The sequence below is a fragment of the Camponotus floridanus genome, unplaced genomic scaffold (genome assembly GCF_003227725.1).
Source record: "Camponotus floridanus strain SB8 unplaced genomic scaffold, Cflo_v7.5 scaffold44, whole genome shotgun sequence".
Lineage (NCBI taxonomy): Eukaryota > Metazoa > Arthropoda > Insecta > Hymenoptera > Formicidae > Camponotus > Camponotus floridanus.
In genome coordinates this window covers 723483-739438 of record NW_020229592.1, presented here as the reverse complement: position 1 = coordinate 739438, position 15956 = coordinate 723483, and the positions used below count along the sequence as shown (strand labels likewise).

Here is a 15956-nt window from a genome sequence, read left to right as displayed (position 1 = left end):
CTTATATCGATAATCACAAATAATTGAAATATTTCAGGTAAATTAACGAACTCGTATACAGAAATATTTGAAAATATTTCTTCTTTTAATCTTGAAAATATTTGAGATCTGAAGTCTGATGTCTTATAGGCTACTTTTATTTCACAACATTAATTTTAAAAATTTTTAAGGTAAATTAATAAACTCATATAGAGAAATATTTGAAAATATTTCTTCTTTTGAAAATATTTGAGACCTGAAGTCTGATATCTTATTGGCTACTTTTATTTGACAACACATTAATTTTAAATTATAGAGAATATTGAAAAGATTATATATTTATTCAGTGATTTATAGATATTAAAAATACACAGATTGACGTACAAAAAAATTAATTCTACCTTAATGTCCGTATCAAATAATATATAAAAGAGATCACTCATAAAATATGATTTGTTTTAACGATAATATTGACAATAAATATTCACGACTCGTAATGATTCTCATTACTGATGCCGACTCGCTCGACAATTAATTTGTTGAACAATAAATATTTATTACCGAGAAAATTACGATCATTATCAATAATGACGTCGAGATCCGTGTAATTAGGAAAATTAATTGATAAATAGATCGAGATGCGTCATACCCAATTCGTGATGCACTAGATTTTGCACGTGATCCAGATTCAGCATGACACCAGTACCGCCTGCGCTGCTGCCGGCCAAAAGAAAAGCGCTCGCGTTTTCGAGGCCAAGGGGAACCAAGTCCCGGACGACTTGGACCACGATCTCTGCCCCCATGAACGAAAACATGTCGTCTGGTGTTCTGAATGCCCTGGTGCCGCTCCAGCTGTCGCTCGTGCAGTAAGGAACGAAACTGTGGAAACAGCAACGACGGCATCGTTAAAATCGGAAAAATCTTGTGGCGGAGCAACACGAGGTCGATTATGCGATGGACAATACCTACACGTGATTCGCACCCCAAAAGAATGGATTCTCGTCGGGATTCGGCGAGAGTATTCCACCCACTGAAAGAAATTGTAATTCTGTAATTGTACATTTTATTTTGGCAGTCAGTGGCAATATATGCGTATAAATTCAGAATCATCCCTTTATAAATATTGGAGACATTGAAAAAAACACTGTTGTTATTAAATATTAAAATTTACAGTGCCAAGTTAAATCTTCAGATTATGAATAAAAAGATCTTATTTTTCGATTAATATTAATTCAATCTGTTCTAACAGAGATTTATTTTAAGACTCAATTGCCGAGAGATATTTAATATTAACTGAAAGTAGATTATTAAATTATAAAATCAATGAACGAGTGTTTGATAATAATTAGATCTTGTACATCTACATAAATTCTTACGTTAATAATACGTCGATAATAATTAGAATAAATACATGTGATATATATGAGTCTTATAGAAAATGGACGTTATCATTGCAATAAATTTCTATCTATAACACAACAACATATTCTTATATATTGCATTGCACAACATATATTATTGAAATAAACCGTACGAGGTAATGCGTCCGTTCAAGAACGCGCATTCATCATGGAGGATCACATAAATTAGTTTACGATGCAGTGCGAGCTTCGATGCTCGGATGCACGAGCGGAAAATCATTTCCGTTCCGCGCGACGTATAATTATAAGCGATCGAGCGATCACCCACCATCGCGTATCTCGGGCCACTGCGTTGATGTCATCAAATGCCGTACTCGCATCCATCTGGCTCTACAGCTCTTTTCATCGTAGCAATACCAGCCGCCCTCCAGGTACATGATCCAACGCCTGGAGCCGTGGGACTTTCGTAGGTAGAAACCGGCCTGCGATCCGTCATTGCAAGTAATCGACTTGTTGCTTAGGTACACCCTCTTCAGGCCCCTCTGATCATCTAGTCCATACTTCCCCAGGATGCTTATCAGCTTCTGTATCGTGTTGCTCGGGTACTCCGTCGGCGAACTCGAGGAAATCGAGACCGTATTCGTGAACTTGTCCTCGGCAGCTATCGTTAGGATCAAAGCCACTAGGCACGGTATAATCTAAAACATGTACGAGAAATCTTGATGTAACGTATCGAAATTTATCTGCCTTCTCTATTTTATTAGAAGTCTTTAATTGATCAAACTTCCTACGTGCGAAATCAATTTTGTTGGACGGAGACTTCTTTGAAAATAATATCAGAGAAGAAATACACACAAATAAAATTATTATTTTTATCCAGTATCTAGCGTAATATTAAAATAATTTTCGTATTAAATATGAAGAATGATTTATTATCATATGAGATTTTTAATATTTTTCACATACAAATATTAATTTATATTTAAAATTATAATTTATATTTAAAATCGAAAGCAGCACTCACAGAATTATTATATTTCTACTGCCAATTCAAATTCGTAGACATGTTGGCAAGGAAATTATTAATATTATATCATTTATTAATATTAGAGAAGAAATACACATAAATAAAATTATTATTTTTATCCAATATCTAGCGTAATATTAAAATAATTTTCGTGTTAAATATGAAGAATAATTTATTATCATATGAGATTTTTAATATTTTTCACATACAAATATTAATTTATATTTAAAATTATAATTTATATTTAAAATCGAAGAAGCACTCACAGAACTATTATATTTTTACTGCCAATTCAAATTCGTAGACATGTTGGCAAGAAAATTATTAATATTATATCATATATTAATATCAGAGAAGAAATATATACACACAAATAAAATTATTATTTTTATCCAATATCTAGCGTAATATTAAAATAATTTTCGTGTTAAATATGAAAAATAATTTATTATCATATGAGATTTTTAATATTTTTCACATACAAATATTAATTTATATTTAAAATTATAATTTATATTTAAAATCGAAAGCAGCACTCACAGAACTATTATATTTTTACTGCCAATTCAAATTCGTAGATATGTTGGCAAGGAAATTATTAATATTATATCATATATTAATATCAGAGAAGAAATATATACACACAAATAAAATTATTATTTTTATCCAATATCTAGCGACATGTTGACAAGGAAATTATTAATATTTTTTATATTGATATCTTTCAAAATATTAATTTTCACATATCCTATAATATTGTTGATTAGTAAAATTTTAATGAAAGTTAAAATTTTAAGTCTCGGGGCTAATCATTAAACTACAAACTGCTTCAATTATTTTGTTTGCATAGAAAATATAATTTTATTAGTCAAATTGCCACAAAAAAAAACACGTAATAATTGCATATTGGATTTCATTCGCAAATATCTTATCGAATATTATTCAAATAATTAATATTCATCAATATGTTCTCCTCGATTGTTGTAAATGAATTTGTTTTTTTCTTTCGGCGAGTTTTATACGAACATCGTCGATATCGGGCTGATACATCGAGCTGCTACATAACAAACGAGCAACCGCGGGAATAATTTAAAAAACGATGATAAAGACAACGCTGAGCTACACGGCGCCACTCTCCCTCTCTATCCCGCGTCCGGCTACCATCTCTGTCGGTGTTCTTGACGTGTTTTACCGCAACAACGTTCCTCCATCGTCCCTCGGCCTCCTGTCTTTCTTTCACGAAAGCGACTACTTAAGATCAAGTTCCAGCTTCCAGAACGGTAGCCGGCGGCGGAAACACCTCGGAAACAGAAGCTCGGTCTCGATCTCGGACCAAGATGAAAGGCCGCCGCCAACATTGCGGATAGTAGGAAGGAGAAACGTTGTTGCGACGCAATTATGATCGGGCATAATGGGCCGCAAACAGCGAATTGGGTTCCGCTTCATACGAAGCAACGGAAGCAAAAAGGAAGGGAAGTTCACTACTCTTTCCTCTTTACCTTTGCATCGATGCCGCGAAAAGAATGTTCGCCGCGCGATGCTTTTCCGATCATCGGTCTATTTTCTCGCGGTTAGTAGGAAAAGCGAATCTAATTCTAAGTTGGAATTTTACCAATATGATACATTATAATCCTTGAAATTGACTGTTCTTTCATCTCATTTTTTCCTCGATAAAAATTATGAAACTTAATTATAGCCATATACATCCATAAAATCGAAAAAAAAAAACTAAATGAAATTTCTCTCAATTATAAAGTCTTTGATTAATTTAATATAGATTTTTAAACGATATTTTTTAGATTGTGGATTTTTTAGATCGATTGACAACTTAAGAGTTTTTAAGGAAATTAAGCTTGAAAAATACGTAAATAAAGATAATATAAATAATGGAGTACTTTTTATAATTTAAGATTTTTAAGGATTTTTTAATAAAAATATTTCAATTTTTAATTTAGTTAAAATATTAAGTAATGTCATCTATAATTGTCTAGATTACAAAAATTTATATTATCAAAAATCTTTATAAATCTATACCAACTAGATTTCACAACACAGGTTTTTTTTTGTTCCCTCAAAAGATAATACTGTCAGATGTAATTACTTCTTTTAATCTTTAACACACACATACATATCTTTGCACATATACAACAATCATTTTCTAATAATGTTTTTTATAATGAAAAAAATTCTTAGAAACATAAATGTTGAAAAATTAAATGTCTAATTTGTAATTATTTTTATTATGCAATTTAATTATTTTCATTTTTTTTTTATATTTATAAAACCATTTTTTTGATAAAATTTAAAGTTTATTTTTGTAGAAGAAAATCTCTTCTTACATAATTTCTATGTAAGACAACAAAAGAAATTCTCCGAATTGTAGCCTTATTTTTTCACCAACCCATATACAAAATTTTTAAATTGTTCAATTGTTCAAAATATCAGCATGATATAATATTTCTAATTTCTTACGAAATTAAAGATAACCGAGGAAAATACGTTTTACGATTTATCGATGTTAAATATCGGAGGTATCTTTCCTCTGTTATTGTTATGACCAAAAATAGCATGATTTCTTCCCGTCATTTTTATATATATTTACATAGTATGAATTATCCGGAAAACGTTGCGATAGACTCGAAGCGATTTCAAAAATCCGCGTTGAATCGGAACTTTCAGGAAGGTTGTAAATAAAGTAGACTCTCGGACGGGTGAGCTTCCATTTTGCGTTTAACCGCTTTATTATACCGTAAATCAGTTCGCTGGAGTGTCGAGCTGAGTTCCCGAAGGGTAGTTCTACGCTCCAAGCGAGGATATTCAAGAACTATCGAGAAAAGAGGGTTGAAAAGCCGTCTTGAATCCGAGGATATGGTTCAGTAATATTACCTTACCGCAAATGTTTCCATTTTTTTCGACATCTGTTACATTTACTGTTTTTTTTATAATTTTAAAGTCGTATGATTTGTTTTTTATAATAAATTTGTAATTGTAAATTTAATATCTAATGATAATTTTTTTTGTCAATAAATTGATCACACATTTCAATCCCAATAATAACTGAATGATTATTTTTTTAAGTTATAAGTCTCATAATTTCATATAAATAGCCAGGAAACAAAATATGAATTAAAATTTAGATAACACGTCGCTATAAATTTAACACTAATTGTTATTACAAATAAAAAAAATTGTCACATTCTTAATATGCCAATTTTAAAAATTTCGCTCTTGAATTCAATTACGCGAAAAATGACAGATCGATTTTTCACAACAAAGTTTGCATTAACTTTATCACTCGCGTTCAATCATTTAATACATCATATCTTTTTTCCGGGACACAATAGCTCCCATTAAAATTACATACCCTATGAACTACTTTTGCATAATTTAGGGCTTCCTTTTAAGGAACACATGCTATAAGATATGTTAAGGACCCTCGCAATCCTCTCTCTTTCTCTCCTTCTGTTTCTCTCTCTTTCTTTTTGCCGGCTCTGTAGCTGGCGCATTAGAGGGTGTCCTGGGCGTGAAGGTGTCCGTCATAATTTGCCACCCGGCGCATAATCCCCGTGACAAAGGCCGACAAAGTGATGGCTGTTACTTGGACCGGCGGCACACCATATACTAGCTGCAGGGAATCTGGTAGCAGGTAAAACGTTTAAAGATACCGTGCGCCGCAGTCAAAGAGATGAATCACGCCGTAGATAAATGACCACGATCTGAAGCGCTTTTTACGGCGAGGCGAGACAAGGTGCGACGCACTCGTGGCATTTGTGCAAGAGTTCCGGGTATTTGCGCATCGATCGATATTTTGTTATCGCGAGTACACGCGATAGCAAGAGAAAGAGAGAGAGAGAGAGAGAGAAAGAGAGAAGAAGGGAGGAAAGAATAGATGGAGGAAGGGAGAGGGAGAGAGAGAGAGAAGTTTAGCTGCAATTTTGGACGTCATTTTCCTTAACAAAGATATCTTCTTAACGATTTTTCTCGGAAGATTTCTTATAAGAGACAATTTAATTAGAATTTATTAAAGACAATTTTATTATCCAATTTGTCAATTTTAATATATAAGTTTCAAATTTTCTCAATTATCGACTTTAAACAATCGATATTTTTTTGAAGAAATATGGAATTTTTATCGATAAGAATTTTATATTTTCTCGATTGTGTATGTCGATTTGAAACAATTAAATTTTTTTTGGAGAAATATAGAATTTTTAAAATTCTATGTAATCAATAGAGTTCTTATCAATAAGAATACATACAATATTAAATTTTCGATTGTTTTCTCATTATAGATTATTTAATATATTATTATATAATTTACACATTAAAAGATAATAATTGTGAAAAATTTATACATTTAAACGATTTTAATCCTTCTATATTTAATAATTTTTAAACGATTTTAATCCTTCTATATTTAATAATTTTTCCTATTATCGAGTGAATTTTACATGGTAATATTTTTATTTACATTTTTTATCATATACATCCATTACGATTTCATAAACTGAAACAGTCATACAGTAAAATTTAATCATTAACGAATAATTAGAAACATTTTCCATTGGGATCATTTCCGATCTCGGTTTTCACATTATTAATAAAATTCAGCTTCACTGCCCGATATTGATACCATTTTACTCGTTATATATTTTTATTTTATCCCAAATGCAAGAGTTCTCTCGTTCCTTGAAATTTCTACGATACATTTTTCAAATTTCTACATGATTTAATATTCGGATGCTTTTCGGAATTTTTTTATCAAAAATAAAATAATAAACTGTTTTTTATATCACTAAAGTTAATATTTATTTTTATTAACTATCAAAACGCGCGGAATGCACGCGATTATAAAAGTTTCGATATAAATAATATATTAATAAATTTTAATATTTAATAATTTTCAATAATGTTTATTATTATGTATTAATATGTGTATTGCATATATTGTTGGAATATTATATCATTTAATTTAAAAAAGGGAAAAAGAACTTACTGCACTATCTACAAAGCTTCACAAATTTTTAAGACTCCATTTTTTAAATTTACAATGTCAATTACAATTGTCAATTACAATTATTTATAAGTCATATCAACATTTTACAAATAACACCACTCTCTTAATATTTTAACATCAATAGCTAAAATTTAAACTCCATTTTACAATTTCAAGATATGACAAAAAAAGCAATCGGTCCTTTCAATTTTTTTGGATAAGTAAATGATGATCTGATTCTTCAATATCGGAGCAGAAGTGGCAATGCCCTGCTTTACGATTTCGTTGTCGACAAAAGAAACGTTCGCTTCCGCGAGATTAAGGAGCCGGCTGATCCGTCTCCGACGTCGCGAATTCATTTATTCCACACCTGATTCTGCCTCGAGAGGTTGACTGATTCTCGTGGCTGGTGATGCGTGGCATTCCATCGATGCGGCGTACGCGAATGCACACGCACGGAACGATGAAGAAAGAAAGGGATAGAGAGGGAAAATTTATTCATACTCTGGGTCATGGATTCCCTAGGAGCATATAGGAAAGAATGAAATTGTGAAAGTATATGCATAATTCATTGATACATTTAAACGTATTACCCCTTCCCTTCTCCTCTCTCTCTCTCTTTCTCAAGATGAGATGTATATTTAAAATAATTTGTAATAATTATAATAGTGAGAGAAAAGACGATGGAGACTCTATCAGAATTATATTGTGCAAATATGTAATTACGTATATCTTGATCTATATTTACACGTGTCTGTATGTATAAGCATATATTTTCTTGTAGTTTTTTTTACAGAAATTTTTATTCTATTTATATCATTTTTATAAATAATTATAAATAATTTTTATAAATAATTATATTTATATTATATTATATTTATATCATATTATAATTATAAATAATTATATTTATATTATATTGTATAAATATATTTATATTATATTGTATAAATATATTTATATACAGAGTGTCCCGTTTTAATCGATGACCCTGAATAACTTTTTTAATTTTGATTGTAGGAAAAAATGTTTCAGACAAAAGTTGTATGGCTTGAAGGGGGACATAAGATGGTGTCTTTAGTTTGACATTGAAGAGTCACCTGAAGGTCACGTGAAGGTCACATCCAACTTTTTAAATGGGACACCCTGTATGCTTTTGCATATTTTTTTAGTTTATCTCGAGAGCTTTCCAAAACACTATAATTAAGTTAGTTTTCATTAAGTACTTTGCGAGTTATGAGGCTTGAAATAATATCTTAATTTTACATAAACCGTAAAATATCTAGTAAAATATTTATTTTTCGATTATCCTACCTTAATACTTTTATGTACAAAATAATGAAAGGAATCAATTGTGTAAAGGAAAAACACAGTTGTTTTTAAGAAAAAATATGGAATTGTTAATTGCAAATTACATATTTTTTCTTCGAAATAATTATGTGTTTTCTTTACAGCAATTGATTCCTCTCATTATTTTGTACATAAAAGTATTAAGGTAGGATAATCGAAAAATGAATATTTTACTAGATATTTTATAGTTTATGCAAAATTAAGAAATGATTTCAAGCCTCATAACTCGAAAAGTACTCAATGAAGAAATACAAAATTAAAAGTTATTCCAGGTCATCAATTAAAATGGGACACCCTGTATATTATATTTATATTTTATAAATAATTATAAATAATTTTTATAAATAATTTATATCATTTTTTAAAATAATAATTAAAATGCTAGATTTTCGGGAGAGAAGGCAATGTGAAGTGTGCCCTTCTGTTGATTACTAAAAACATAATACAGCTAAAGAATGCGATGTAAAAAGAGAGAGAGGGAGAGACAAAAACAGTGAGACACAGAGAGAGAGAGAGAGAGAGAGAGGAGAGGAGGGACATAAGGGAGACGAAAACAGGTTAAAAATAGCCAGAGAACGGATCGCGGTCGGCACCTTTGAGAGAGGGCCGTGCGTCTTACTGGTCGGCCCGTAAGTCGTTGATCGTTCGCATCGCGTCGTCTGGATGTTGATGATGATGGTGAGAGACCGTCTCGTTACCATTACGAGGGCCGGCCGGCCGGCTAACACGCACCGCAAACCACGCATTACCATAACCGCACGCGCATGTGGGGATGTGTTGCCGCGGCTCCTTCCTCGGGAGGCTGGCGAAAGTAAGCGTCAGCTTTCGGCGCACTCTCGCGACTTAACGAGCGCGTTCCCGTGGGACGCGGACCGGGAGGGCTCCGTGAAGGTGCACCGAGAATTACGCTCTTTTGGATACGCTCGATGATAGCTTTTATTCTGTCGGGACTTATCGCGGGAAATCATTCTTAAGCAAACACCAAGTAACAGTTATATAATTGTTATTTGACAATTATATAATAATTATATGACACATAACAGCTATGTAATAATTGTCATATATAACACATACAGTTATATAACAGTTATATAACATATAACAGCTATGTAACATATACAGGATTATTCATCTTTTAATCTTGACAGGCAAATATTTTGAAAAATATGGGAGATACGAAAAAATGTTTCAGACAAAAGTTATATGGTTTTAAAGGAGACATAAGATGGTGTCATTAATTTGACTTTAAATAGTTATTTGAAGGTTACCTTTAATTTTTTAATGGAATCGCCGAATTTTTTATTACATATTCTTGTAGCTTATCTCGAGAGCTTTCCAAAACACTATAGTTAAGTTGGTTTTCGTTAAATACTTTCCGAGTTAAAATCGTTTCTTATTTTTACGTAAACCGTAAAATATCTTGCAAAATATTCATTTCTCGATTATCTTAATACTTTTATGTACAAAATAATGAGAGGAATTAATTGGTGTATAGAAAAAACATAGTTTTTAAGAAAAAAATATATAATTTGCAATTAACAATTACATATTTTTTTTTTAAAAACAACTATGTTTTTTCTTTACATTAATTGATTCCTCTCATTATTTTGTAGATAAAAGTATTAAGGTAAGATAATCGAAAAATGAATACAAGATATTTTACGGTTTATGTAAAATTAAGAAACGATTTCAAGCCTCATAACTCGGAAAGTACTTAATAAAAACTAACTTAATTATAGTGTTTTGGAAAGCTTTCGAGATAAGTTATAAGAATATGTAATAAAAAATAGACGATTCCATTCAAAAAATTGAGGATGATTTTCAAGTAACTATTTAAGGTCAAATTAATGACACCATTTTATGTCTCCTTTAAAACCATATAACTTTTGTCTAAAACATTTTTTCGTATCTCGCATATTTTTCAAAATATTTGCCTGTTAAGATTAAAATGAATCACCCTGTATAACACATAACAGCTATGTAACAGTTATATTGTTAAGCGAAAAATTATAAATAAATTATATAACTGTTTCTTGGTGATTGCTGGGTAATTATTCGGCACATTCCGCGACCTCCGCTACTTTGGAGGGATGTGCGTGCTAGGATTTTATTAAGGATGTTTTGTATGTACAATCCTAACAAAAAGTAGCTAAAAATCACTATTGATGAATATCCACTTTTGGTGTATTTTGAGTATGAGAAATTGTGTGGAATATTACAATTTGAGTTTAGCTACAGTGCAGAGATATATTTTTTAATATTTATTGCGTTTTTACTAAAATGATTAACTTTTGGCAGAGAATTTCGCCTTAATAATTCGCATAATTATATACAAGATACTTATAATATGTCGCAGGATATTTATTAACGTCGAGCTTTTAATCCCTTGACAAAGGGATTTAAATAAAATTTCTATTAATATTTAATTTAAAAAAAATTTAAAATAGAAAAAATAGAATTTTAGTATTTATTCGCATGGTCAATTCATAAAATTGAATTTAATCTTTAATAACGAATATTCTTTATCATTAATTATGAAGACTCTATCATTAAATCATTAAGTCAATTCTTTTAATGAGCCAAGTGAAACTTATAGTCATGCTTGCGCGAAAAAAACATAGATTTATCTCTAACTTTAAGGATGTTTTGTATGTACAATCCCAGCAAAAAGTAGCTGAAAATCAATATTGACGAATATCCTTTTGGTGTATTTTGAATATGAGAAATTGTGTGGAATTTTACAATTTGATCTTAGCTACAGTGCAGAGATGTAGTTTTTAATATTTATTGCGTTTTTACTGAAACATTCCGAATTTTGTTAATCGAAATGATTAACTTTTGGCAGAGAATTTCGCCTCGTGACAGATACATGGCTAACTTCATTCAATTATATTTAATATCTTTTTAACCACTTAGTACCTGTATAATATTATTTGACCAAATATTTCCTCTGTATCTAAACTTTTGCAAATTTTAAACAAATTCTGAATATTATTTCCATGTGTTTTTGTCATTTGACTCGACGTGGTTATACGTTTCCCATAAGAACACATGTTAATTCGGTGCAAGTTAAAATCCTTATAACTTGTGAACGCTTTAGTGAATCGATTTAAAAATTGTACTGAAGATTCTAAACATATGTAAGGACATGTTGTACAATTTTCATTAAATTCTCAATATTTTGAAAATAGGTACAAAACATCCTTAAAATTATCCAAAAAATATATAGACTCGTTTCCGCTTGCTGTATTAAATCTCAGTCTATCTCTCCGGTATGATTTATATCCGAGGTGAAAAATCACGTTAACCCACGTATAATAATCTAATACTGATTTAATGGTACGTCGTGTATAATGAACGGTCGTAATTACGGGATGAATATTCATTATTTTTTATTATTATCAATTTTATCAACGGATCCCTGATGGTTCGTGACGGAGAGTAATGTAGCGTGCAAATTCGACATTGAATTAAAAACGCGCGAGTGCAATATATTGCCGTTTCGACATGAAGGTACATCTCTCTAGGGAAATGAGCTCTGTTGCACCTATTTCCATTCGTGTAACTTATTAATAATATTAACGTATAAATTATACACGCATGTTTTACATTATTCGCTTCTTTGCGTTTGGATAAACATCCGTGCACTCTTTTTGAATACGAGAATATCGTCTCTTTATTCTTCAGCTTTTTCTCGCCGTTTCGTCGCGACGTAAGTCGTCGTTTGCAAATTGGTGACCGCGAATGCAGAAATCGAAGACTCGCCTCGAGACGTGCTGCAGCTCGCGAGAGAGGCTCGGGGCTCTTTCACACGGATGATGGCGCATTTGAAATCTTCCGCGATCTCCTCCTTCTTCCCGTGCCGCTTCGTCGGCAGATCAGCCTCTTTAACGGAGCAAGGAAGCATCCGGATGAAGGTGAGACGAGATCTTGCGCTCGGTTCCAGCGATTGAGCTGTCTACGGGGATAGATGTCGGGAAGACTTTGCTTTGGCTTTATTATGCATTTCCGCGCCGACTGCGACTGATCTCCAGACAGAAGCTGAGGTGCGTGATATTCTCCGTATCCTTGCGATTATTTCCGCGCAACGGGGGATTATTTACTTAAAATTGAATATTTCTTTTCTTATCAATTCCCTTAAGATAATCCTTAAAGCAAATCGGATTTCTCTCTCTTCTGTTATTTGCAAAATAGTTGCACGGATTATTTTTACTTTTATTAATCTCGGATTAAATTTTCCTCCTGCTGCATAATCGATCGGGACTTGATGCAGTTTTTTTCTACGCGCGCAGTCTTCTAACTTCTCGTCGAACAATATTATTTCTTATTTCGTGTATGCTAATCGCAAATTAATTCTGAAACTTTGGCGCGCGTTTATGTGTGTGTGTACATGAGTTGATATCAAAACATGCCAAGGTAAATATTTTACCTATATCTTAGGCACTTAAGTACGTCATGTCTGATAGAAGCATGCAAATGTTTGCATGCGTACCGGCTAAGACGAAATCCAGTAATTAACATAACATCCCGCAATAATCGACGACGGTAGACATATATCACTTCTATTTAGATCCGAACCCGTAAAAGGAATACTGCGGGAGAGGAAAAGACGCGTAAAGTATCTGCCGTAATTTACGTCGATAAGCCTAAAAGAAAGAGAAGACAACGGAATCGAGAGAGAAAAAGAAAGAAAGAGAGAGAGAGAGAAAGAGTTGGAAATAGGCGTGCATAAAAGGGTGCAGGGAAGGAAGAGAGGAGGAAGGAAGAGATGAGGAAGAGAGAGCAGGTGGCAAGATAGGGTATATGCCAGTGGATTAAGGCACGGAGCGGCGAGTCAAAGAGATTTTCTCCCCGGCCCGTCTCGGCAGGGGCCCCTCGTCCTAACAAGGGCTGAAATATGACTGCCTTGCCCTGCCTCGCCTTCGCTCGCTCGGCTCGGCCTCGCCGCGTCGCATCGTGCGCGCCTTCCGAACGCCGCACGAGGGAAAAGTGAAGGAGATATCTCCTGGCAACTAATTTATCGGTCGGCCTGCTTGTGCCGGCGCGACCCGCGGGATCAACGCACTCCCCCCCGACGCCAGGGGTTCATAAACTAGCTCTAGCATAAGTCGCGATTCCGGCGCTAATTATCTGCACGCCGTGAAAATCTGGCGAAATTTGACGGACTCTGCGAAAAAGAGGAAGAAATTACTCCGAAAGGAATCGTCGAATTATTTATAATTCTCTAATTTTCTAATGAATAATTTTTCGACAAATGTGCTCGCGAATTATTTCAACAATTATCGCGCTTGAAAAATAATCTAAATGTGCAATATAAGAAAGGAATAATTTTTGAATTTGTCTTTAATTATGCAAGTTAATATTTAGTCTCTCAAATGAATTTTACGTTAGAAGAATTTTAATTTTAAAGGTTCAATTATAAAATATGTAATATTGAAAATTATAAACGTGGGAAAAAGGAAGTGCCTAATATTGCATCGCACTTTGCACATGTATTAATATTAAAAATTAAGAGAGAGAGAGAAATGTGTAAAGAAATATGATCGGATCGAAATTGTGATGCACACCACTATCATATACCATTCATTTCTGAATATCGAATGCAAATTGTAATCAAAATTTCGTTGTATTTTCTCGAAATGGACGAGGCGAAAAATTCAACGAGTTGGCTGCTATCGCGTTTTATTTTCTCTCTCTCGCGGTCCATGTATTTAAAACTACATTTCTGCAGATCCGTATACGAGGCAAAACTGAATAACACGGTTGAATCACAATGACAGACATCCGGCAGTGCAAAGAAAACTTTTGGATTATCTAAAGAAAGCGAGAATAGAAGCGCGGAAAATTTCCCAGTATTTTCTTTTTACCTCGTTCTATTACTTTTTTTTCACCGCACAAAATAACATCATGATGAATTGTATATTTTAATGTAAAATAACCTTAATTCTGTGTTGATCCTTTTTAGGAAAATATCTCGGTTGGAAAATTCGATAGCTCGATTTCATTTTCTATTTATTATATATTATATGTATTTTAAACTACGTTTCACATTATTTTTAATAATATTCAGACACGCGCAAGATACATATAATATCTTCTCTCGACAAAAATAATTCATTTCTTTATAGAAGTAATTTTGTTTCTAATATCTAATTAATATTTATGTGAGATTTTTAATATTTAATTTATAATTTGTTATAAATAGATTTTTTATAAGAGATTTTTAATATTTAGTTTATAATTGATTATAAATAGATTTCTTATAAGAGATTTTTAATATTTAATTTATAATTTATTATAAATAGATTTCTTATAAGAGATTTTTAATATTTAATTTATAATTTATTATTTATTATAAATAGATTTGTTTATAAAAGATTTTTAATATTTAATTTATAATTTATTATAAATAGATTTCTTATAAGAAATTTTTAATATTTAATTTATAATTGATTATAAATAGATTTCTTATAAGAGATTTTTAATATTTAATTTATAATTTATTATAAATAGATTTCTTATAAGAGATTTTTAATATTTAATTTATAATTTATTATAAATAGATGTCTTATAAGAGATTTTTAATATTTAATTTAATTTATGATTAAATATTTAATTTCATTCTAATATTTAATTAACATTTATATGTGAGATTTACATTATCATTTTCTAAAAAAATAAAATTTCTTATATACGCTTTATCAGTACTAGATCGCAGAGAAAAAAGATATTCAAGAGGCATACATTTTTATACATTACTGTTCAGAATAAGTCCCTTTGATATCGGTAAAATGGACGACTGTCGATACGAATGCGGAACCATAATTTACGATTTATAAGATGCGTGTTTTCTGGCGGAGATTAATAGAGGAAAAAGAGAAAGAGAGGAGCACGGTCAGGCTGGCGTATCGCGAACAAAGTGTCCGTGCGTCGACCGTGACTGTGGCGGTTACACAATGGTCGGTGCAGCGGTTGCGGCGACGATGATAGCAGCGACAGTGATGTCGGTAGTAATAGCGACGGTGGTAGTAGTGGTGATAGTGATGGCGATAGTGATGGCTAGTGGTAGTGGTGGCGGTGGTAACGTTGGCGCGATGGTGATGGTAGCGGTGGTTCATCGGAGTAAATATATTGGATGGCGGTAGGATTGGTGGCGGTGTCTTCCGCTCTCTACTTGAGCCGCGTGCCCGCTCGCTCGTTCACGCCCGAGGTGCGCCTTTGATGTGCCGCCTACACCGCGTTC

General features: G+C 32.2%; 1 protein-coding gene across 2 annotated transcripts in view; it reads right to left on the bottom strand.

Moving 5' to 3' along the window:
* LOC105255276 (palmitoleoyl-protein carboxylesterase NOTUM) overlaps positions 1-15956 on the bottom strand; it is a 36608-nt gene that overhangs the window by 2146 nt on the left and 18506 nt on the right. For both annotated transcript variants that reach the window (XM_025411849.1, XM_025411850.1), the window contains exons 2-4: positions 1669-2038; positions 949-1009; positions 629-858 (exon numbers count right to left, since the gene is read on the bottom strand). In XM_025411849.1, coding sequence (XP_025267634.1) covers positions 629-858; positions 949-1009; positions 1669-2038 — 661 coding nt within the window. The remainder of the gene's footprint in view (positions 1-628; positions 859-948; positions 1010-1668; positions 2039-15956) is intronic.